Source organism: Pelobates fuscus, chromosome 2, assembly GCF_036172605.1.
Source record: "Pelobates fuscus isolate aPelFus1 chromosome 2, aPelFus1.pri, whole genome shotgun sequence".
Classification (NCBI taxonomy): Eukaryota; Metazoa; Chordata; class Amphibia; order Anura; family Pelobatidae; genus Pelobates; species Pelobates fuscus.
Window position 1 is genome coordinate 15,498,028 of NC_086318.1, and position 25,439 is coordinate 15,523,466.

At 43.5% G+C, this 25,439-nt stretch overlaps 2 protein-coding genes across 3 annotated transcripts in view; one reads left to right on the forward strand and one right to left on the reverse strand.

Annotated features, from left to right (window-relative positions):
- The window catches only part of CLU (clusterin), a 577,758-nt gene that overhangs the window by 123,154 nt on the left and 429,165 nt on the right, over positions 1-25,439 (reverse strand). The gene's annotated exons all lie outside the window — the stretch shown is intronic.
- The window catches only part of SCARA3 (scavenger receptor class A member 3), an 85,761-nt gene that overhangs the window by 21,987 nt on the left and 38,335 nt on the right, over positions 1-25,439 (forward strand). Inside the window, exons 2-3 of one of the 2 annotated variants that reach the window (XM_063440787.1) lie at positions 9,047-9,121; positions 13,579-13,698. In XM_063440787.1, coding sequence (XP_063296857.1) covers positions 9,047-9,121; positions 13,579-13,698 — 195 coding nt within the window. The remainder of the gene's footprint in view (positions 1-9,046; positions 9,122-13,578; positions 13,699-25,439) is intronic. The other variant, XM_063440788.1, reaches the window with a different exon arrangement.

The following is a 25,439-nucleotide window of genomic DNA, read 5'->3' on the forward strand; positions in this document are numbered from 1 at the left end:
TAACGTACTGAGCTGTAATAATACACAGAGCTGTAATAATAAGAGCTGTAATTGTCCTAGCTTGTTGCAAAATTGTGCTTCAAACTGGGGTTTTTTTTTGTTTTTGTTTTTTCTCTTTTGGATCAACAGCAAAAAACAGGTGTGAGGAAGGCTGAACTTGATGGACGCAAGTCTCTTTTCAGCTATCTAACTATGTAACTATGTAACTATGTAATACAATGAGCTGTAATAACGCACTGAGCTGTAATAATACAATGAGCTGTAATAACGCACTGAGCTGTAATAACACACTGAGCTGTAATAACACAATGAGCTGTAATAACGCACTGAGCTGTAATAACGCACTGAGCTGTAATAATACATGAGCTGTAATAATACACTGAGCTGTAATAACACACTGACCAGTAATAATACACAGAGTAGTTATAATACACTGAGCTGTGATAATTCACTGACCAGTAATAATACACTGGTTGTAATATTACACTGAGCTGTAATAATACACAGAGCTGTAATAATACAATGAGCTGTAATAACGCACTGAGCTGTAATAATATACAGAGCTGCAATGATACAATGAGCTGTAATAACGCACTGAGCTGTAATAACGCACTGAGCTGTAATAATACACTGAGCTGTAATGATACAATGAGCTATAATAACACACTGAGCTGTAATGATACAATGAGCTGTAATAATACAATGAACTGAAATAACGCACTGAGCTGTAATAATACACAGAGCTGTAATCATACAATGAGCTGTAATAATGCACTGAGCTGTAATAATACACAGAGCTGTAATAATACAATGAGCTGTAATAACGCACTGAGCTGTAATAATACACTGAGCTGTAATAATACAATGAGCTGTGGGGGCGTGGCTGGACGAGCACCAGAGCGGACGCAAACCTCTGGAGCTCCGAGACAGAAAACAAAATAGAGCAGGAAAAAGAAATACAGGAGCACCACTGGCGACATCCCTACTCACCCTCCGACAGAGACTACTATGGGGCGCAAAAACAGAAGAAACCAGCCGCCAGCGACCCCGAGAATGCCGGACATAAGGCTCTCCTTTGAGAGACCTGCAGCCGCGACCGCGGCTCCCGCCAAAATGGTGCCCGCGGCTCCAGCCAAAATGGCGCCCGCGGCTCGGGTTGAAGAGGAGGCCTCAGAAGCGTCCCAGGAGGAGGGAGACCTATCTACCTCGCCTGAACCGGGAGAAGAATACCCAGAAACGGATTCCGACGAGGACTCCTCCCCAGTGACTAAAGGAGACATTAAAAGCCTCCTACAAAACATAAGGCAAGTCTGGAAAGCAGATTTAAAGGAAGCACAAGCAGACATAGGAGACCTCCGCAAGAGGGTCTCTGACATAGAAGATAAAGAGCAGACTAGGGAACACCAGATGCAGGACGCCCACGACCAAATCGAGGATCTGGCCACGAAGGTGCAGAAACTTACCCGGTCGGTGACCGCACTGGAATCCCGCCACAGACGCAAAAATGTCCGCATGCGGGGAATCCCAGAAACAGTGGGTGACGAAGTCCTGCTGCCCTTCGTCCAGAGATTGGTGGACTCGATGGGCCTAAAGAGCAAAGACACCAAAGGGATGGTGGTCTCAGCGTTCAGAGTACGGAAGGCGGCAGCAGCACCACAGGAGGCACCAAGAGACATAATAGTCATCACCAGAGACATAGGGGTGAGAACCGCTATCCTCAACAAATCCAGAGAGATCAAGGTGTTCCGGCTCGAGGGCTGCAGTGTGACGGTTTATGGAGACCTTCCCTTCGCAGCGCTGGTAGCGAGAAGACAATTGGCACCAGTAGCCAAGAAATTGAGAGAGGCAGAGGTCCGGTACCGCTGGGGAGACGATGGAACGCTGAACATCCAAAAGGCACACGAAACACTTACCCTATCAGCTGGGGAAGATCCCACGGCGTTTTGGAAGTCTATGAACCTACCGGGTAAAGAACCAAGAAATACTGCGGCCTGACCCGGAGGGATCCAGGTTCCAGCAAAGACGCCGGAGAGCCTAAGGGCAGAGCGGCCCTAAAACAAGGACTGTCCTGCCACATGCCTAACCCCATACTAGGCTACATGACTCATAGACCACACGAGACTCACATAGAGAGAGAGCGACAGCCCCACATAAGGACGGACTAGAAGGTAACCCATGACACTCTGCCCCTCAGACACTTCACAAAACACCTAAGAGACGCAAAACCACATAGCCTTGAAGCCCGACACCATAGATACACATAGCCACACAAGACTACACAACACAGCCGAAACACAACAACTCACAGTAGACGAGAACACACACCAGACAATGACAAAACCCAACTGAAGACAACCTGTGTGACATGTTTGAATGAGCAACAGAACTCTGACTTATAGAAGAGGCAAAGGACTAATACATGCCTCCAAGACATACCCTGTATAAGTTGTATTCTATGTTGCAAAACACTCAATAAAATACAAATTAAAAAAAAAATAATAATAATACAATGAGCTGTAATAACGCACTGAGCTGTAATAACGCACTGAGCTGTAATAATGCACTGAGCTGTAATAATACACAGAGCTGTAATAATACACTGAGCTGTAATGATACAATAAGCTGTAATAATACACTGAGCTGTAATGATACAATGAGCTGTAATGATACAATGAGCTGTCATAATACACTGAGCTGTAATGATACAATGAGCTGTAATGATACAATGAGCTGTACTAATACAATACAGGAAGCAGTTAGCTCTATTATTTAGAAAGGGATTTCCTTCAAATTAAAGGTATTTATATTTACCCAGCAGTAATCATTCCATCTATAGTATCTTTATCTATAGCTTTATATCGGATCGTTTCAGGTTCCTGAGGCTATATTTAGAGGCTGATGGGATTTTAATTATTTTAGTAAATTATTTCAGGCTGTAAGTTACAAATACATAATAAAGTGTTTTTTAATGTTAACCTTTTGATGATTTATAAAGATTTTTGCTGTTATTTCATTCATTTATTTATTATTTGAGGGCTTGTCTAGTTCCATTAATTACTTAAAGGATCGCTATAGTGTCAGGAAAACAAACTTGTTTTCCTGACACTATATAATCCTTAGGGTCCCCCCACCACCCTCATGGCCTCCCTCCCGCTGGGCTGAAGGGGTTGAAACCTAGATCCAGCACCGGGCTCCCTCGCCGCTGGTGACCTCTCCTCCCCCGCCGAGGTCAGAGCTGCACGCGCATTAAAAACGCCCATCGGAAAGCATTTCTCAATGCTTTCCTATGGACGTTCTGCACGCTGGATGCGATTTTCACATTGAGCGCCACAGAAGCGCCTCTAGCAGCTATCAGGAAGACAGCCACTAGAGGTTGGATTAACCCTGCTATGTTTACATCTGAAGGGTTAAAACCTGGGGTACCTGGCACCCAGACCACTTCATAATAGGTTTTCTGGAAATTGTTTTGAAATTTCGGTATCTGAAGCTTTGGGTTATCCTAAAATGGAGGAACCAATTGCTATTTTGATATTTTCCTAACACTAAGATCTGGAATAGATGTTTAGGTTCCCCTTTTCTGTGGAGTTAACTTACCTTTTCTCCATCACCACACTAGTCTCGCTGTGACTGGCCCCACCTCCATGGCTGAGATCATCAATCTTGTGCATGTGCTGTGCCATCAGCATCTCATCATAGAGATGCATTGAATAAATGTATGTCTATGGGCAGGCACAGTCTGACAGTGGCCTGGGCCCCCGGGCACAATAAGGACCCGGGTCCCCTGCAGACCAATATAAATGCTGGTGTAGATGTACCATGTATTTGATTGTATGTGTATGTAAATTGTGTGTATCTTTACTGTGAGCCTTGGTGTAAGTGCCTGGTGTATGTATGTCTGTGTGTACTGTCAGGGTATGTGGATTCAGAGTATGTTTAACCCCTTAAGGACCAAACTTCTGGAATAAAAGGGAATCATGACATGTCACACATGTCGTGTCCTTAAGGGGTTAAATACATGGGTTTTTGTTTTTAAATAGGGTAGTATTTATATGTGTGTTTGTTTAGCATGGCAGTATGTATAAGGGTGTATGTAAATTGTGGCAATGTGTTTGTATGCAGTGGCGTACACACATCCCATGGGGCCTCGGTGCGAAAACCGATTCCGTCATATTCCGGCTTCGGTATCAGTGCGGTGCGCGAGGGAGCTGAAGAGGGAGCACACAGGGGACAGTGCTCCCTTGCGCGCCCACCAGCCTGCCCACTAGGTGACACCAGGGCCAGCCTCGAGGGGCCCTGAGGTGGCCAGCTCCTGGGCCCCCCAGGAGAAGAGGCTGGCCACAGTGGGTACATACCGGGTCGCAGGGCGGCCGGGCCCCCTTGTGGGCCCTGAGGTGGCCAGCTCCTGGGCCCCCCAGGAGAAGAGGCTGGCCACAGTGGGTACATACCGGGTCGCAGGGCGGCCGGGCCCCCTTGTGGGCCCGGCCCGGTCGCAGCCGCAACCCCTGAGACCCCGGTATGTACGCCACTGTTTGTATGAGGTATGCAGGCCTCCAAATGTTGCGTTTTGAATTACAAACCAGGTGTTAAAAACCACCTTAAAGGAACACTATAGTGTCAGGAATACAAATGTGTACAAATGTGTATTCCGGACACTATAGGTTTAAAATAGCCATTTAGGTTCTGCCCCCCCCCCTACCTGCCTTGTTAAAAAATGTGATATACTTACCTTTTTTTTCAGCACCGCCTGGGTCTCCTCATGGCTGACACCGCTTCCACTTCGTCTACTTGGCTGAGATCATAAAATTAGATGATCTCTATAGGAAAGCACTTCAAGGCTATTGCACATGCGTAGGAAAACGCCATCCTGCACCAATCAGCATCTCCTCATAGAGATGCATTGAAAAAGAAGATTGTATTTCTAAATTATATAACAAGTTGGCAAAGCTTGAAAGATTAAACAAAGGACAAACAACTCAAAATACTATTAACGAAATTACACGCTTGAAACATGAAATAAATAAGCAGATCCTGAGTGAAGCAAATAAATCTATCATATTTCTTGAGCAAAAATGGTACCACAATAACAATAAAGTTAGTAAAGTTCTTACGAATAGATTGAAAAATACTTCTAAAGATAAAACAATAAAAAAAAATAATACTAGGAGATAAGTCTTTTCTCAAGTCCTAAAGAAATAGCACAGGCTTTTGTAGACTCCTACTATAATTTATAGAACTTACCAGATTCGAAAGTGCCAACTTCGGAAATTTACGGGTTTTTAAATAAATTAGATATTCCAGAGATATCGCTGGTAAAATCAAGAGATTTGAATGTACCCATCAGTATTTCAACAATACTTAACTCAATAAAAAACCTTAAAGTTAATAAAGCCCGTGGACCGGATGGCTTTTCAACAATGCTTTATAAAACGTTTGCTGATATTTTGGGCCCTATTTTATTGAAAGTCTTTCTTGAAGCCTTGAATACTAATGCTTTTCCTAAAGAGATGCTGTCAGCATATCATTCTGATCCTTAAACCAGGAAAATAACCTACGAACACACTAAATTATAGACCGAACTCCTTAATAAACCTCAACATAAAAATGTACTCTCATATTGAGAATGAAATCATGGTTGGGGCGTTTAAATGTAGTGAATGCTTATTTTATTGCGAAACTGCTTTTTTTATTTACATCTTTACCTTTTAGAATAGGAAATGATAAAATATTACAATTTCAAAGATTATGTTCAAATTTTATTTGGGCAAATAAACGCCCCAGAATATCGCAAAAGATCCTACAGAATAAATACGACAAAGGCGGTATCTTATTTCCAGATGCCGCAAGGTTACATCAAATTTTCCTAGTTGCGAATGCAATGGTATGGACTAAATCAAATATTCAGAATAACGCCTGGTTTCAAATTGAACAAGAGAACTGAACATACGGAAATTTAAATATTGTATTCTGGTCAGCAGCCCCAATTGTAATTAAGCAAAGCAACTCCCAAAATCAAATAATAGTTGATATGTTAGATGCTTTAAAAAAGTTGAAAATCAAACTTAATCTTTGAGACTCAATTCTTTTACAAGGCCCTATAGAAACTTTACAATATGACATGATTGACTGGGATATGCAAAATTGGAGGCTATTGGGGATAAATAAAATTGCAGATCTGTTTGATGATAAACTATTTTCTAGTTTTCCGTGTCTACAAATGAAATACAATATACCCTTTTGTGATACCTTTCGTGATACCTTTCGCTATTTAAGGATTAAACATTACTTCAATTCAAAACAAATTATTTTTGAACATCCTATCTTTGGATATTCAGATTAAGTAGGAACTAAGGGTTTAATAACCAGAAATTCCAAACTTTGGGATGGGGAGGTTGAGACTATGAAAATCCCACCAATAGAGAAAGGGGAAAAGGATCTTAATGTAAATTATACTCCTTACGAATGGTACCAAACTACTATTCAACAAAAAAAAAATACATTGTATATCCTTGTTAGAACGCCACTTTATATAGGTGGTACCGGGTTCCTTCCAAATTGCAAAAAATATGAAGCATATTCACCAATATGCTGGCGGTGTTAGAAACAAATTGGCACAATACTTCATATATGGTATACCTGTTCTCTATTAACCGATACCAAATCACTTATAGTATCTTTAAAAGCTGATTTAATTCATGAAACCATAATACTTACTCCCCCTCTTTTTTATTTAATGTAGACTTCCTGAAAATGGAGATAAAACATAGATATCTAACTATTCATATACTTTATGCCTTTAAGATATCTATAGCTCGTAATTGGAAATCTACTCTTTCTCCTTCATGGCAAGACATTTTAAATCAAATAGACTATCAATATACAATGGAATGGAATTTAATTTACACTTCTGGATCATTTATTTCCTACCGGGACTTCTGGTATCCTTGGGCGGTATATAGAAAAAATAACATAAGGATAATAATCGGTTTAGGGCAATTAGTTGTCCATAAGTCATCTAGGTCAGGCAGGAATCCCTTGGATACGTAATTCCTCATACCCCTATCGAGCCCCAATCACTGCAGTTCCTTGCATTTGTCTTTTTTTTTCTTTTTTTCTTTTTCTTCGTTGATTTGTTACATGTCTATTGCCTTATAATATGTCATGTTTCTATATAGGTTAATTACGAAATTTCTGTTGATTAGTGGGTGCAAGGGGGTAGAGGATGTTGTGGGTGCAGGGGGTGGGGGGTAAGGCTTTAGTGGGTGCAAAGGGGTAGGGGCTTTAGTGAGAGCTAAGGGGTGCAGAGGGTTAGAGCATGTTGTGGGTGCAGGGGATAGAGGATGTTGTGGGTGCAGGGGGTGGGGGGTAAGGGCTTTAGTGGGTGCAGAGGGGTAGAGGATGTTGTGGGTGCAGGGGATAGAGGATGTTGTGGGTGCAGGGGGTGGGGGTAAGGGCTTTAGTGAGTGCTAAGGGGTAGGGGCTTTAGTGGGTTCAGAGGGGTAGAGGATGTTGTGGGTGCAGGGGGTATGGACTGCAGGGGCTGTAGTAGGTGCAGTGGGGATAGGGGCTTTAGTGGGTGCTACGGGGTAGGGGCTTTGGTGGATGCTAATTGGTAGGGACTTTAGTGGGTACTATGCCTGGGGGTAGAGGATGTTGAGGGTGCAGGGGTATTGTGACTACAGGGGCTTTAGTGGGTGCAGAGGGGATAGGGGCTGTAGTGGGTGCAGGGGGAAGGTGCTTTAGTGGGTGCCTGGGTTGTAGTGGGTGCCTGGGGGTAATAGGAGTTGTATTAAGAGCAGAGGTATAGGGAGTGTAGGGCCTTATAGGGGATTTTGTTGTTAAAGGGTTGGAGAGATAGGAGCTGTGAAGGGGCAGTGGGGGTGGGGGGGGGGGGGGGAGATTAGACACTAAATATTTTAAATTGGAAAAAAAATGTTTAAATAAAAATGTATTTCCCCCTCCCTGAGTCTTACCTTTGGCCAGGGAGGAGGGAATTCTTATCCTTGGAGTGGATTCTGGACATGCTGTCTGTAACACAGATCAGGGCAGCCCCGCAGCATGATGTGCAGAACCTGCCACACGGAGCTGCCCTGATCATTGTAACAGCCTGCATGCTCCGTGTGGATGTGCTGGCAGAGACTCTGCGATCTATCTCAGCCACTCTGAGACAGGCACACTGAGGGGCAGCCTAGTGGCGTCTTTGAGAAGGCCCCTTAGCTGTCCCTCAGTGTGTCCGGCAGAGGAGCAGATTTCTAGCATTAGGGGCCCGAGGAAGGCTGTGCGGGCCCCTTACTCAGTTCAGGTTGGCTGGGGAGATTGTTTACTTACTGCAGCAGGGGCGGCGCCCCCCAGAGCCTCGGGCGCTCAGTCCATGACCGAATTGCCCGAGTGCTCAGTCCGCCCCTGTCTATGGGGAACATTCAACGTCTCCATGCAGAGCATTGAAATGCCTGCAGGAACTGGTTATATACACAGGAACTACTACATTGTGGTGACTATAGTGTCCTTTTAAAGATGACTGTGCACGTCAGTAGAGGTAGTAAATAGTAAATGCAAGGTCTGTTCAAGGTAGCAGAATGTCTTTAAAGCTGATATTTCATGCAAACTCATTATGAGTGATGTAATCGTGGCCAATGATGATGTCCAATAAAAACAAAAGAAAGTTGAGAAACTTTAATGTTATATAATGTCTTGTGTGGGGTGTAGCTGCCTACAGAGCCTCCTGTTTATATTGAATATGTTTACTAATAAAGCTTTAACATTCTTATTAACATGGTTTATAGTATTTGCATCATAACTACTGTTTACTTTGTCTCAGTGTTTCCTCTTGGTCAAAGGAAGCAAATGTGTTAGAAGTAACATACTATCATTATTTGAAACCATGTATCTGTGTTACTCACATAATTAGTACAAGTTCCATTTAAATCCCTTTAATCTCCCTGTAATAGTTATTTTGTTGTCTTGGTCAGTCATATAGTTAAAATAGAAGAATTGCATGAATTACTGCAGGGGATTATGGGAACATACAGCATACCATAAAAGAAGGCAGATTTTTTTTGTATTACAGATGAGGAACTGATTCCAGAGGAAGACGATATGCCATCGTTCAGATGCAGACAAAATGGTAAGACAAGTACAATGTGTCACCAAACCCCAGAAGGGCTGAATGGTGAATAATTTGGATGTGCAATTTTCACGGTGTGTCAATAAGCATTTTAGGTGCATGAATTGGCACAGTAGTTATCCAGAAGACATTGGTGAAGGTTCAGTGCAGACAATTGGAAGGTGAGACTGGGGTAGATGGCTAGAGAAGGAGGAATTGGAGGTAGCTATTGAAGGTTTCATGGATTCTTTAATGGATTGGATACAAAGGCCAAAGTCTAATAATGAGGGAAGAATTTCCATTAAAAGAAGAAGAAGAGTTGGGAGTGAGATTGTGAACAGACAGTTGCAGTTCATCAGCAGAATTTAAGCTCCAATATACACGTATTATACACAGTACACACAGTTTACTGTGAATGGGGCTGCGTAGCCACCCACAGGTCAGAGTTCCCATGGTGACTCCTTCAATGGGGACATGAGCATCAGAAATGGACCATGGAGCAATTGAAGAAGGTTGCCTGGGCTGATATATCACATTTTCTTTTAGATCAGGTGTGTGGCCAGGTGCATGTGCGTCATTTTCCTGGAGAAGAGATGGCAGCAGGATGCACTATGGGAAGAAGATTGGCCGGCAGAGGCAGTGTTATGCTCTGGGCAATGTTCTTCTGGGAATCCTTGGTTTCTGGCATTCATGTGGATGTTACTATGACACGTACCACCTACCTAGAGATTGTTGCAGACCATGTACATGGCAATGGTGGCCTCTTTCATTATGATAATGCACAATGTCACTCTGCAATAATTATTCAGGAGTGGTTTGACAAAGAGCTTAAAGGACCACTCTAGTGCCAGGAAAACATACTCGTTTTCCTGGCACTATAGTGCCCTGAGGGTGCCCCCACCCTCATGGTCCCCCTCCCGCCCGGCTCTGGAAAGGGGAAAAGGGGTAAAACTTACATTTTTCCAGCGCTGGGCGGGGAGATCTCTGCCTCCGATCCTCCTCCGTTCCACCCCGTCGGCTGAATGCGCACGAGCGGCAAGAGCTGCGCGCGCATTCAGCTGGTCGCATAGGAAAGCATTTACAATGCTTTCCTATGGACGCTTGCGTGCTCTCACTGTGATTTTCACAGTGAGAATCACGCAAGCGCCTCTAGCGGCTGTCAATGAGACAGCCACTAGAGGAAATAGGGGAAGGCTTAACCCATTCACAAACATAGCAGTTTCTCTGAAACTGCTATATTTATAAAAAAAAAATGGGTTAACCCTAGCTGGACCTGGCACCCAGACCACTTCATTAAGCTGAAGTGGTCTGGGTGCCTAGAGTGGTCCTTTAAGGTGTTGCCTTGGCCTCCAAATTCTCCATATCCATTTGAGTATGTGTGGTATGTGCAAATCCAATTTTTAGACGCCCCACCTTGAAACTTGCAGGACTTGAAGAGTCTGCTGCTAATGTTTTGATGCCAGAAACATTCAGAGGTAATGTGGATTCCATGTCTTGATGCATCAGAGTTGTTTGGCAGCTACATGATATTAAGCAGGTTTTATTGTTGTCGAGTGTGTACAGTCATAGAGAACTTTACTGACTTGCATTAGGACTTTAAATTAAATACAATATGATCTAGTTTTATAGTGTACACAATGACAAAAGTGTAACATGTGAGAAGAGTAGGAGGCAAGGAGATTGGCAGTATCATTCATCATAAACTGTATATTTTTGAGATCTTAGATGAGATTATAGATGTATGTTTTGAGATTGAATTGATGTGTCGAGTGACAGTCAAGAGGACACCAACAGACTCAAACCTGTTGACAAGGCAGACAAAAATGTCTGTATACAGACGTGTAAGTAGAATTATGAAATCCTGGAAATAGATCATGACAGGCACAGGGAGGTGAATAGAACTTGGCGAGTTCTCCAATAACATTAACCTCGAGAACATAACCCACAAAATATCTTCTATTTCAACTTTTATGTCATGTATACAATATGGCTGCCTTTATTTAGAATTCTAAGGGCCACTTTGGATACAATTCAAACTCTGGGGAAATTCATATTTGATAAGCTATTTCCATGGTAAGGTCAGGGAGTGAGCTTGTTTTTTGAGTCATACAAGGTTATTCATTATACACAGAATATTGGAATCAGGTGAAAATGACTGAATTCCAACCGCCTGGCAATTAACAGATTTACTAAAGCCGAATCCGGTCATGATTTGATCAGCCTGACTGATTCTGAAAAATGTATTTGGAAGCATTTGTAAAATCAGTAGTGGTATCCGTACCAATTTGCTGCACAGGAATCGGAGATTTACCAACGACCGCATGGCAGCCAATGATTACCCAAATGCATCCGGCAGGATTTATACGTTCACAAATTATCATTGACTTGTTTTCGCAATTTTTATAGGTTTTCTCGATTATTCACAAAGTAACAGCTATGTAAGGCATAACATTAAGTTATTCAGCATTATCTTCAACAATAGTGTGACGGGGGTCACCGTCACTGGGGATGGAAGACAGACACTATGTGTGGGTCCCCAGATTCCTTTTGTGTTTTGGTCACCCTGTGCCCATTATTGGTGCAGGGTATGTTGAATGTATTGCTTGTCTGTGCCTCTCCACCTCCCCCTTTTTCTGTCCTATTGTTTCCCCAGGGACACTAGCAGACCAGTTTAAACTAGTTGCCCTGTTCCTCCTCAATCTCCCATCAGCCCTTGCTATTGTCTGACCTCACCCTTCCTTGTACTATAGTGCTTTATGCACCATTGTATGTAAATGAGGCTGTTGGGGGCTTAAAATATGTGTGCTATGTATATTAAAGGGAGTTGTTGTTTTAACCTTCACCAAGTGTCGGCTGGTGTTTGGTCCAGGGTGGAACAGGCCCTCAGTGATCCCAGTCAAGCCTCGGCGACTGGGTCTGAAGTGCTCCAGGGTCCTTGATAGCTATGAAGAAGCAGACTTGGCAACATATAACAGTTAACATACATGGAGGTTACGTTGTGGTTCGAAGATACAAAGTTTCATTATGGTGCATATTATACAGTGGTAGCAACATTCACTAGTATCGCCATTCCCTTTACTCAATTCTCATCTTTAGGATGTTCTCATATCAAGTAGTTCCCTTATTAAGTAGTGGTCTAGGGTGGAATATGGAGGTCTCTGATCGGTGGAACCACACAGTACATGTATTCTGATTCCTTAGTGTTGCTCTCAGCTATGTCTTGTGGAATAGGTGGTATCCTTGGTGGGTTTGGTTGGCCAAATGTTCGTCCACAGCGGTTTCGCAAAAAGGGGGGTAACTATATACAGAAAGGGTGGGTAACAGTATGCTTAGCTATTTCTATTTCTATTGCTGGCTACTAGTTCTGACAGCAGGCAAATAGTTAAAAAAAAAATCTTGCAGCGTTAGGCTTAATTATGTGGCTTGCTAAGACCCCCATATTACTATAAGGGAGGTTTTCTATCTTCTCATGCCCCTACCTGTCATCTGGAAGGTGTAGTTATGTCTACTAAATATTTAAAATTAGCGCTCCGAGGATAGTAGCAAGTCGGGAGGTTGACAGGGGCGTTACACCTGTTACACCGTAATGCAGGTTTCCTAAGGCAAGTTCAAGGAGAAAAGAAACTTCCCATGGAGCAGAAGGGCAAAAGCTTGCTTGAACTTCATTTTCAGTTGAATATAGATAGTCAAACCAGGGCCTCACAATCCTTTTGACTTTTTGTCTTTTAAGCAGGAGGTGTCAGAGGTTACCACAGGGATAACTGGCTTGTGGCGGCCAAGCATTCATAGCAACGTCCATTTTTGATCCTTTGAAATCATCTCTTCCTGTCATTGTGCAGCAGAATTCACCAAGTGTTGGGTTGTTCACCCTCTAATAGGGAATGTGAGCTGAGCTTAGACCATCATGAGGCCTTGGTTGGTTAGAAAAGGCCTTGGATAAGTCCCCACTAGTGGGGATCGGGTGGGGACTACTTTATATATTAATGAGGGAGAAGCCAGTGTCCTTGATGTTAACAATATTGGGGGAGGTCTTTGTGTCCCCGCATGTGCCCAACCAAGAGCATTGGGTGAGGACTACTTTAAATATAAATGGAAAGGACCTAGTGTCCTCCAAATTCCCATGTGTAGCAGATCGATGACCCAATATTAATAATCTCACTAGTGTGAGACTTTCTCTCGAGACTTGGCTGTTGGACATGTTGCAAAGCATGGGATAGCTGTCATAGTGTGGGAAAATGTGGGCTTCCAAACGAATGTTACAGAATCAGTAAGCCTGGATACGATCAATATTCTGACAAAATCTGGTGTTTAGTGAATAACCCTGTATATCTTATTGAATACATCTTAATTTTTTTAATTTATTTTTTTGTGAACAGAGGATTTGGCCAGAAAGGTGGTAAAACAAAGAAAATATATATTATAATCAACATTATTCACTTGACTAATAGAAGAATGTGTTTATTTTATCCCATCTCCAGGAAGGACAAGGACAAACTGTATCAAATGTCAGAAGAATCTGTCTCTTCAGAACTCAGTGAAGGTTTTATATGTCTTCATTGTCATTCTTATCATAGCAGTTGTAGTTCTTGCTTCATTAGGTAAGTCATATCTTTACATACATATAAAATACACAATACTATTACTAAGTTTCAAGCCCTGCCTGACAGAACAAAGAAATAGAAATACAAAACTAGATAACAATTGGTGGGAAGATCACCAAACCATTGATAAAAGGTCATCCATGCCACCATCTTCTTCTGCCTTGACTACTGCAATCCACTTCTCACTGGTCCCATGCACTGCCAGCTCACCCCGCTACAATCTGTAATGTAAAGGCTCATCTTCCTGTTCTTCAACTCCCTTGCCTCACCCTTTTGTCAGTTCTTACATTAGTCACTCGTAAGATATGTCTTAATTTAAAATACGGGTCCTCGCAAATCTTTTCATAACACTGCTTCTATCTACCTATCCTCACTAACACTTTTTACTAATAAAGTATGGTCCATCCGGGCCTCTATACTCTACTAAAGACCTGCATCTATCCTCTGTTCATACTCGCACCTCTGGCTTTCACATTTTAGAATTATCTGGGGCTGCACTGTTCATTTTGAACTCCCTTCCACACTCCATTGGACTCTCATTCAGTCATCCAGTCTTGATTTCTACAAAAAAAATCCCTGAAAGGCTAACAGCCTTCCTTCCCTGCACCTCATTAACCTATTTTATCTCCTGCAACTGTGTCATCTAATAAATAAAGCTTTCATTGTAAATGTTAGGAAATTACTCTTTGTATTCAGTAAGTTAGATTATTCTTCGTTCGGTAGATAAAATTGCCAAACACAGACCACCCCCCTGGCTCATTAACTGCAAAGAAGACCGCAGATTAAGGGCTCTCTCTGTGTGGCCGCCGAACGCCACGTGCGGGAGAAAACTGCGGCCATCTTGTTGCATGAAAAAGGGCAGCGGGACCTGGTTGTCAAGTATCTAGAACTAAAATCGGACACTCGACTTGCCAGTCAATTTCACGAACGCCTGCTTCTTTTCACCAACCAGCCAGGAGAGCGCTATTCAGTAGGTTTGTTCCTACAAACTAGGGGAACAAATGCTACCTATGAGCCAGGGGAACCGTTCGTGGATTTGTTTGGTTTTTAGACTTCCCGAAAGAGATCAACCGCACAGCCTAATTTCATTGAACTCTTTCTGGGTAGGAGCCTCGTGTGCGGTCGGTCAAATTAAGACTTCCATGGAACTCCCAAACCCCATAACCGATCTGGGTGATTTTTTAATATGTTGGTCCCCCAGATTGGGACTATCAGGGGATATGACTTTTGTGGGGTTTCCATGGGTTTGGAGTACTTTCGAGGTTTTGTGGAAATGTGTGTTTTTTTGTTTGGAGATAATTGAGTTTAGTATAGTGCTTGACTCAATTATCTCCCAGGCACAGGGGAAGGACTATATTATTTTATGTAGAAGTGTCCTGGACCTGAGAGCCAATGTAACTGCAGAATGTATTTTGTCATTGTCCCCTCTCAAGTCCAGTGGAGAATGGCCCTGGAAAATGTCACCGTAAACCCTGTACATTTGTAACTGCATGTAAACCGGCCAGTTGACCTGAATAAATTAATTCCTGTTGTACCCTTTATCTAGTCTAGGCTGATGTTTGGGTATCTGTCTGTTTTGCTTTGTGAATTTACTTAGATGCTGATTTTCGTCGGGAGGACGTTCAACTTAACACCCGAACTGCGAGCTATAATCACTCAGCCTCTAGCAGTTCAGGAGGAAACGTACTAACGGGTAGATGATATACCAGCATTCGTTACAGTAAACTCTTCTAGCAATCTACAATCTTAACTTCTTTATACCTAAGCCTCCCAATCTGCCTCTGACAGGTCAGCAGAATGAAGTTTATTTCACAGCTCAGGCATTGCTTGGGCTGTTTTCATTCAAAAGCAGTGCAAGTGCCATTAACTCTAGCCTCTTGCCAAAGGTCCATACATGACCCTACGGTCTACTAGAAATGGAGGAGGAACAACAGCTAAGAAATAAGTGTAACTTTTATTAACTGTCACAATAAAATCTAAAGCAACATTATGGTACTAGGCCTTTCAGGGTTATTCACTAAACTCTGAATCATGGAACCATACCGCACAACATGTCCCGTCTGTAAATCAGGGCTGGAGGGGCGGAGTGTGGATAAGGCATTTCCATAAGGCAATAGCCAGAGATGTCCAGGAGAGGGAGATCTCATCCAAAAAAGGGTCAGGGCAGGCAAGTAGCTTCCCAAGTCCCAGCTATTAGGACCAGCTATGGAGTGCTTCTGAAGCTCTTCCTGTATGCTCCTAGTGCCCACTGCACAGCGCAAGCAGATCTTATGGTTGGCATTTGGGGACACCAGGTAATTAAAGGAGGATGATGGGATAACACAATGTTGATTTTAGGCGCTCCTGAATCAACATATAACACACGATAAATGAAATTTAAAAAACACTGCACAAACACCCACAGTTTTTCCCCCACAAATCCAACCCCAAATATCAAAATACCAAAAACATTAAGGAGGGTGAGCTTACTAGTGTATACCTCAAAAGTGATCAGAGGAACCGCACTCAATCCCAGCAGCCACCGGTGCTCCGGAAAAGGACCAGCAATCCCAACACGTTAAGGCAGCAAAAAGATTACCAGGCAGTCAAAGTGTTAAAGCCGCAGGCAGATTTATTGAAACAAAAAAGACAGCAACGTTTCGACCTACTGAGAGGTCTTTTTCAAGCTTCAATAAATCTGCTTGCGGCTTTCACACTTTGAGTGCCTGGGAAGCTTTTTACTACTGGTGTATACCTATCACAAAGACATCCATCTATTGGAGTTAATCTACATTTAGTTCCATTTCTGCATTACCCATTACCTGCACACTCAGCTATACCTATAGCTCCTGTACATGTTGATGTCTTTTCTTTTTTTGCATTTTATACATATTATTCATTGCTTAAGTGCACATAAACGTGCAGACAGTATAATATTTTTCTCTCCTTTTCCTGTATTTATGAGTGCTTTATTCTGATGGAGATACATTATTTGTATCTGTGATAAGTAAACATATTTTCTTTGTACCCTCATTATTGTTTTAAAAGAACACTATAGTGTCAGAAATAAAAACATGTAATCAGTGCCGGATTAACATAGGGGCTGATGGAGCAGCAGCTCCAGGTCCATGGCTATGGAATAGGCCCATTTATTTAAAAAAAGGAAAAAGAAAAAAATATATATATTTTTTACTACTCTTCACATGCCCTTGCTTAAGTATGGAAACTAAAGATGGATGCAGGGGAACAAACCTAGTGTGGACTGACTGACGAAGAAATCAGTTAAGGTAAAGCTGATTTGCGCACTATGCAAATGCTCTTGCTGCTTCAGTCTCTCTAACACTGTGGCATGTCCCCTTTTTTCTACACTCACTACATACACCTTTTCTCTGCCCCAGACTGTATAACAGGAGCTTCTGCCTGCTAGTAAGAAGGTTAGGAGAGGAGTGGACCAGTGAGTGCTAGGGGTCAGTCCTCAGAAAGCATGGAGCTAGCGCATCATTAGACTTATTTATGCCAAGCTCAGGATGCTGTCTGTACAGTATGCCCTTGGTTGGTCATCCGGCATGATTGTCAGGCAGCCTGACATACGTTCACGCCAGACTGACCATCTAATTCTTCGTGCAGACACCCCCCCTTTTTGGGCATGTTTGTCCCTTTAGGCGGTTCTGGTTACGTGATTCACATCGGTGGCTCACCCTTTAACCGTGCCCACCGATATCCTGCTTCACCGGACACTGCTGTTAGGGAGTATGGATTTACTTGAAAAATGAAAGTGAGAGATTAGCATAGGGTATGGGGCGTGTGTTCTGATAGCTCATTATAATTGTCAGCACCAGGCCCAATGGGATCTTAATCCGGCCCTGCATGTAATCCTGACAATGCAGTGTTAAACTAACTATTTAGGTCCCCAGTCCCACTTAGATCACACCAAAAAGATGGTTTTATTAACCGTTTTACGCACGCCGAGCCGGTCTCGCCGTGGTTGGCCCTGCTTGGCTCTGCCTCCATAGAAACATAGAAACATAGAATGTGACGGCAGATAAGAACCATTCGGCTCATCTAGTCTGCCCAATTTTCTAAATACTTTCATTAGTCCTGTTATGGTACTTTTTGAAAGTAAACCAAAATGTTCAAATGTCTATCTGTTCCTGTCCAAATCAATAAAATTAAATTGCGTATATACGCTGAAGTAATTAAGTCTGACACACAAGGTTCAGGTTAAAATAACTTCGAGAAAGTTTATTGGCAAGTGAAGTAAAAGCGGGCGCGCAGGCCCTTTTAAGAGGCATTTTGCGTCATCATTGATTATTAGAATATCAGCAAATAAACATCATCAATTGGATTAATTGTTAAGTGTCGGTGTTAGTGTCTTACCTATTGGTTCAAAAATAAAGAGGTTAGTCCCATGCCCACCCATCAGAGGTGGGATTATTCTGGACACGGGTGGGGATAAGGGGGTCCTAAGCGTCATTTTACACGGTCAATGATATCAGGCTTCATGTCCAGGTGCAAGGTCTCTTATGAATAGAACATTTCATTACTACTGTGTTCTGTGGCCTTCAAACTATACTATCTTACAAGTTCTAAGGAGTAGCCAGCAAGTCTTAAGGAGTAACCAGCACCTCCTGGTATTTGTCCTTGTAGGAAAACACAGTCTTTGTCTACTGTACTAATTGGGTTGAGAAGTTCAGTCACGTAATGTAGTTTTAAAATGAACAAGTTAAGTCATGAGGACAAAATGGAGGATTGAAAGAGTTAGGTTAGGGGGACAAAATGGAGGAGGAAGTCACAGTATAAAGTTAAAAATGGAGTTAGTACAATAATTCAATACAAGTACAATAGTAATTTTTAATAATTCCACATCAGTCCCCCCTATGAAATGTTAGATTCTAAGAGATAAAACTTTATTATGTTAGTATCAGAAGACGTGTTAACCCAAAGGCACAGAAACCCCGTGGCCGCTAGTTAGGTGTTAATGCAAAGTGCAAGTCTGTCCCTAGAGCTGACCCTAATAATAGGCTAACTCATCCATCAGTATGGCTCTCGAACACTTCACACCCATGGGTGTCCCATGGCAGCTAACCCACCACTTCTCCGCACGGGGCCTTTACCATTCACTGACAGATGCTGTCCCTAAGCTAGTCCCTTCCTAGAATTCCTGCACTTTATCAACAAAAGGGAATGTTTGCAGCGGCAGACAGGGTGAATTGATGTCTTGGGATTCTTGGTCATCAACTTCGAGATGGGTGAAAGTAGGTGCCGCTTGGTCAACAGTCTTCATGAGGGATTTTCTCAGACATGGGAGGATACAACAAAAGAGAAGAGCAAAGATAAAAAGAAAAATTAGTATAGCCATACCAATCTGCATTAAAGCCTTTTGCCATCCTGTCATCCAACCAAACCATCTTTCCCAGGGATCTTTTATCCCAGAATTCCTTTTTAATTCTTCAGACAGGTCGTTTAACTTTTCTATGGCTAATGTAACTTTACCATTAGGGCCTGTGTTTTCTGGGATATAGGTACAACATGTCATGGTGTCGGGCAAAATTTTACAAACCCCTCCTTTTTCGGCTAAGATCATATCTAGGGCCATTCTATTCTGGAAAGCCATTTGGGATGTGGCCTGCAGCTGTTCGGCCAACCCCTGGAGGGCGTCTCTGGTGTAATTAACAAAACGCTGTTGATTATAATAAATGTAATTTATCCAATTTAAATTCTTGTTTGCGGTAACTATGGTAAAAATTGATTCAAATCCTGCGGCAACTTCATCCCTTGCTTTAAACTCATTGGGCACCCCCCTAGGCACTCCAATGGCATCAATATACACATGAGGATCAAAACTTCCTTTCACTGGGGCGTCACGCTTAACCTTAGTGTGTTTGGACCCATGGGTGACGAGGTGTGTGTCAGAAATGATATGTATAGGCATAATAGCTTTAGCTAGAGTACACTCCCCCCACCACTGTTTGTCCATTCTGGATCTGAGCTGTAAATCCCCACACAACCAGTAAATATCCCCTAATGACCTGGTGTGAAACTGCAACAAGTCCATAGAGACGTTTCTGTAGGTAGCACAATACCCCTTGGAGAAGTTACCCAAGAATTTACCTATTCCATCGTAATTAGCATAACAAGTGTAATTACCTTTATACACGGTAATACCATCTGGGGGTTTGACATCTTGGGTTAGGAGAGGATACTCCTTTGTCCATGCTATACATATGGACCTGTTAAAATTATAGTGATAGGCAAAAAGGCTTAAAACACATTCTTCTATATCTACTGGTAGGATTAAAGGCACGGTACCCAGGTGAGGCCGGGCACCGCCACACACATAACATGCAGTTCTATTATGCTTATTAGCATTGTATTTCATCCATTCTAACCATAGATTTACATCATTAAAACCTGTTTCAGCGGCCATGGTATCTTCAAAAGTGGGGTTAGCAATGGCCATCATGTCTTGAAAGGTCTGGATATGAGGTTTTAATGGGTTAGGGACCATATGGGTGGCCCCTTGCCACTCAGAAGAGTTGCACATATCTTTGAGGTAGAAATGCCCTAATTTTTGGTAGGAACCCTTTTTCCAATACATTCCCATCACATACTGGTCTGCATCTGTTGGGCTTGGATGCTCAATGTTAAGGATTAATTTCATTGGTGTACTCCCCCCAGGCTTTCTCAAAGTCATCCTCTGGAGGAGGGATCTACCATGATCATCTACTTTAGATACGGCACTTTTTGGTTTGTAACCCCAGGCAGGCCCGGCATTCCATCCCGCCGCCCCCCAATGGTCACAATTGTGCCCCCATTGCTTGTCAACTACACAAACATATGGGTCTTTCGAATGAGGGATATCTCTATAGATGCTCTGGATTTGTGGTGTGGGAAATGGGCATTCTACAATATCACAGTAGTCAAAGGTATAAGTAGCCACCTGGGTGCACGATGAATTATACCAGAAGGTGTACCCACTAATGTCTTTGGTAATGGCTACTTGCTGGGCCTTCATAAGGCTAATTAAGGAGAAGATGTACCAGAGATACATGTTTGTGCGATATTCGCTTCCTCTGGGGCAGGAGATTTCTTGCAGTGGGAAGCGTGGATCCAATTTGGCCTACCGGCCAATTTGACGGAGGTTGCGGTAATCAGGAGAACTTGGAATGGACCGTCAAATCTTGGTTCTAGGGTATTTTTCCGCACAAACTTCTTGACCAGGACCCAATCTCCGGGAAGTAGGTTATGGGAACCTGTATCCAATTCGGGATCTGGAATTGAAGAGAAAACTTGGGCATGTATTTTGTTTAGGACATTTGCAAGTTCAGTTACATAGTCTACTAAAACATCTGATTGGAGTTGCAACTGCTGCGGATAATAACAACCTAGCCTGGGTCCTGTCCCAAATAGAACCTCATATGGGGACAGTGAATGCTTCCCTCTAGGTGTGTGCCTAACACTAAATAAAGCTATTGGTAGGCTTTCTGGCCAGGGCATCTTTGTTTCTTGTGACATTTTTAACATTCTGGTTTTTAGAGTGCCATTCATGCGCTCCACTTTACCACTACTTTGTGGGTGGTAAGGGGTATGGAAGGCTAGAGTCACCCCTAGGGCAGTCCAAATTTCTTTAGTCACAGTTGCTGTAAAGGCTGGGCCTTGATCACTCTCAATGACTTCTGGGAGTCCGAATCTACATACAATATCTGTAAGTAGGCGCCTTGCGGTTGTTTTTGCAGTGATATTGGCCACTGGGTAGGCTTCTGGCCAGCCTGAGAACATGTCCACTATTACTAGTGCATATTCATGGGGCCCACTCTTGGGCATTTGGATGTGGTCAATTTGAATCCGCTGGAAGGGGTACATGGGCTTTGCCAGGTGTTTCGCAGGTACTTTAACTGGTCTTCCTGGATTGCATTTTGCACAAATGACACAGGCCTTGCAGAAGCTATTGATCAATGTTGTGATTCCAGGTGCTTCATAATACTTCTGTATGAGGGCGGCCATCAATTCTTTTGACAGCTGTGCAGGCCCATGTGCCCATTGGACAACTGCTGGATACAAATTTCTGGGAAGACAAAATTTGAAGTTGTTGTAATATATTCCGTCCTTTTGGACAGCTCCTTTCTTTTTCCATTTCTGGATTTCTTCAGGGGTGACTGCAGCTTGCTGTTCTTGTAAAATTCGCAAATCAGTAGGAAGAGTTTGCAGGGCAAAAATAGGGACTTCTTCTTCTTCTTGTCCGGACACTTCTTCATCCACTTCCTGCAGATCCCTGGCCGCTAGCTTAGCAGCCTGATCAGCTAAATGGTTGCCCTTTGCTTCATCTGTATCCAATTTCCCATGGGCCTTGACTTTCAAAACGGCCACTTCTTCGGGAAGTAGGAGGGCATCCATTAGCTCCTTGATTGCAGTGCTGTGTTTGACTGGTGTACCGGCGGTGGTAAGAAATCCTCTTGTCTTCCAAATTAGGCCGAAGTCATGTGCCACACCCAGAGCATATCTTGAATCTGTATAGATGTTGGCACGTTTTCCTTCGGAAATTTTGCATGCTGAAGTCAGAGCCTGTAATTCAGCTTCTTGCGCAGACATTGCTGGCGGTAAGGATGATGATTTGATGACTTCGTCTGTTTTGGTTACGGCATATCCTGTGTGATATGTTCCTCCTTCATCGGCATATCTTGATCCGTCCACAAACAGGGTAAAATCCGGATCTGGTAATGGATTCTCATGCACAGTTGGTAAGTGTACTGTTTCCATTTTCATCTGTTCAAAACAGTCATGAGGTGTTTCTGGGTCATAATCATTCTTTATGACCAGGTCTTGAAATTCCTTTTCCAGGAAATGGCGTGGCCATGCTTCCAGAAGGTCAGTTGTTGGGTATTTGGCAATACCATTTTCCTGTAGCTGTTCTTCGTTCATGGTGGCCCATAGTTTTGCCATGGGCCCAAGATCATTCCATGACCTTGTCTTCAACTTGGTAACAGGAATATGTGGGATAGCGGTATCCCAATGGCGGTAGAGGTAGTTAAGTTGTTGAGGTAGCTGGACCAAGACCATGCTATTACCTTCAGAGTCACAATAGAAGTCTTGTGCAGTGAGCTTTACATCGGTCCAGTGGTAAAGCTCATCTTCATAGCAAGGTTCGGGAGTAATGTTTGGCTTGTACCACATGGTACAGAAGGCGTAATCCGGGCCTTCACAAAGAGGTGTCTCATCTTCATAAAATGACAAATGTGGATGCATGACTTTCTTGATACATCCACAGAGCAGGTAGATGTAGGTTTCATCTGTGATAAATCCATAATAGATACCCCCCTCAGGGAGTGGAAGAAGAGTGGACGGATTAAGCACTTGACATCTTTGGATGGAAATGTTGTCAGGCAAAAGAAGATGACACTGTAGGCGCAGGTGTCTGGCTGGAGACACGTGCTTGAGCTGGACTTGGTTGATAATAGCAGAAATGTCATGAGGGGCCAAAACAACCAGAGGGTGGCCAAGGACCAGGTCCGAGGTTCTTTCTATGAGCTCTCTTGCGGCAAAAACAGCCCTGAGACAGGAAGGAGTCCCTCTGGCCACAATGTCTAGTTGACATGAGAAATATCCAATAGGCCTCTGGCGGCCTCTTAAGTCATTCGTTTGGGTGAGAACTCCTGTTGCGTGGCCTTGTCTTTCAGAGACAAATAATTTGAAGGGTTTGGAGTAGTCAGGTAGGCCCAAGGCAGGAGCAGAAGCAATGGCACGTTTTAAAGCACCGAAATTGTCCAGAGCTTCATTGGTCAGACAGAACGGGTCAGACTTAAGAGCATCATAGAGAGGTTGCATAAGCAGAGAGGCTTCCGGGATCCATGCTCTGCAGTAGGAAATGAGGCCTAGGAAGGCATGAAGAGACTTTGAAGTCCTTGGAGGTGGAATGTCCAGAACAGCTCTTACCCGGTCCCGAGTAAGATGTCTGGTACCTTGAGATAGGCAATGTCCAAGGAAGATCACTGAAGATTGACAGAATTGTAGCTTGATGAGCGAAGCTTTGCATCCTTGTTCTGCCAAATAGCAAAGGAGACTAATTGAGCAATTTTCAGTAGTAGGTACATCAGCTCCACAGAGTAACAAATCATCCACATACTGGAGCAGAACAACTTCTGGGTGCTCGGCTTGCCATGGATCAAGGATGGTACCCATGGCTTTTGCAAATTGACTTGGAGAATTTTGTGCCCCTTGGGGCATGACAGTCCAGGAATACTGTTGCATCTCATGAGTGAAAGCAAATAGGTATTGACAGGAAGGGTCCAGGGGGACACTGAAAAAGGCATTGGCCAGGTCAATGACTGTGAAGAATTTTGCAGATGGTGGGACTCCAGAGAGCAGAGTATGGGGATTTGGTACAAGAGGGGTATCCAGGACGGTAGCTTCATTGACAGCACGGAGATCCTGAACCATCCTGTACTTCTCTGGCTCACCCTTTGGAGTTTTCTTTTTCACAGGAAATAACGGGGTGTTGCATTCAGATTTACATTTTACCAGGGCACCCTTCTCCAGGAGTGCCTTGATGTGGACAGAGATTGCAGCAGACTGTGCTGGTTTTAATGGATATTGTGGTTTTCTTGGTAACTTAGCTCCTGGAATAAGCTTTACCACCACAGGGGGAACATTTAGGTGACCTATGTCCTCTGGGCCTGAGGACCATAACTTGGCGGGCACCTGTGTTTTTAATTCCTCTGGGAAATTGGACCTTAATTCTGCTGCTTCCTCACGGGGCTTTTCTAAATGCAGCATCAGAGGCAGGGAGCACAGGGCTGAGGTGTCTGATACAGATAGAGGTGTGAACATTTCTACTTGCCCGTCTGGGGTGAAGGTGATGGATGCTTGCAGGCGTGAGAGGACATCAGCACCTAACAGGTTAATTGGGCATGTGGAGGATACTACAAAGCGAGCGAGCAGGCTAGAACCAACTCGTAGTGGAGTTGTTAGAGGGCTATGTCTCGGCTGGCCATCCACTCCAACACAAGAGACATCAATATTTGACAGAAAAGATGGGTCTGGCAGGTCTTGTTCTCGCAGAACACTACGGGCTGCACCTGTGTCAACAAGGAATGTGGTAGGGTGGCCTTCAATGGGCAAAGTCACTGTGGCAAGTGGCCCCCCTTTATCCCCTGTAGACACTGCCATTACAGGGGTTACAGACATAGGCTTGCCAGTTTCCTAATCATCTGGTTCTTCAACAATTGGAACCTTTTTCTCGGTCTTGGGGCCTGGGACAGGCTTGGAGAACTTTTTGGGTGCCCCTGGTTCCCTTTTTGGTTCCGGACAGTCACTTCTGTAGTGTCCCTGATCCCCACAATTAAAACAAATTACATCCTCTAACTTGACTCCCTTGGTGCCGGAGGTGATGGGGGTAGCGCGGGCCACCATGAGGGGAGCTGGATTGGGTCTCCTTGGGGTCTGAACAGATTCCAAACCTCTAGCAACTAAAAGCAGGGTATCCAGGGGAACAACCTTATATTCAGGGCGTGCAGCAATGATTCCCTTACGTATAGAGTCTTTAACACCTTGGACAAACGCACCTGACAGCATTTGTGAATGAATTTTGTCAGTGAGATCAAATCCTAAATCTGTGAACATTTGATACAGTCTTGCATGGAACCTTTCTACTGATTCTCCTTTATCTTGAATAACATCAGTGAGGCCAGCAGCCTGATCTGCAAGTTTGTCTTTAGCCCATTCTCTTAATTGGGTGCAAAAGGTTACCCCGGAGGGGTAATCAA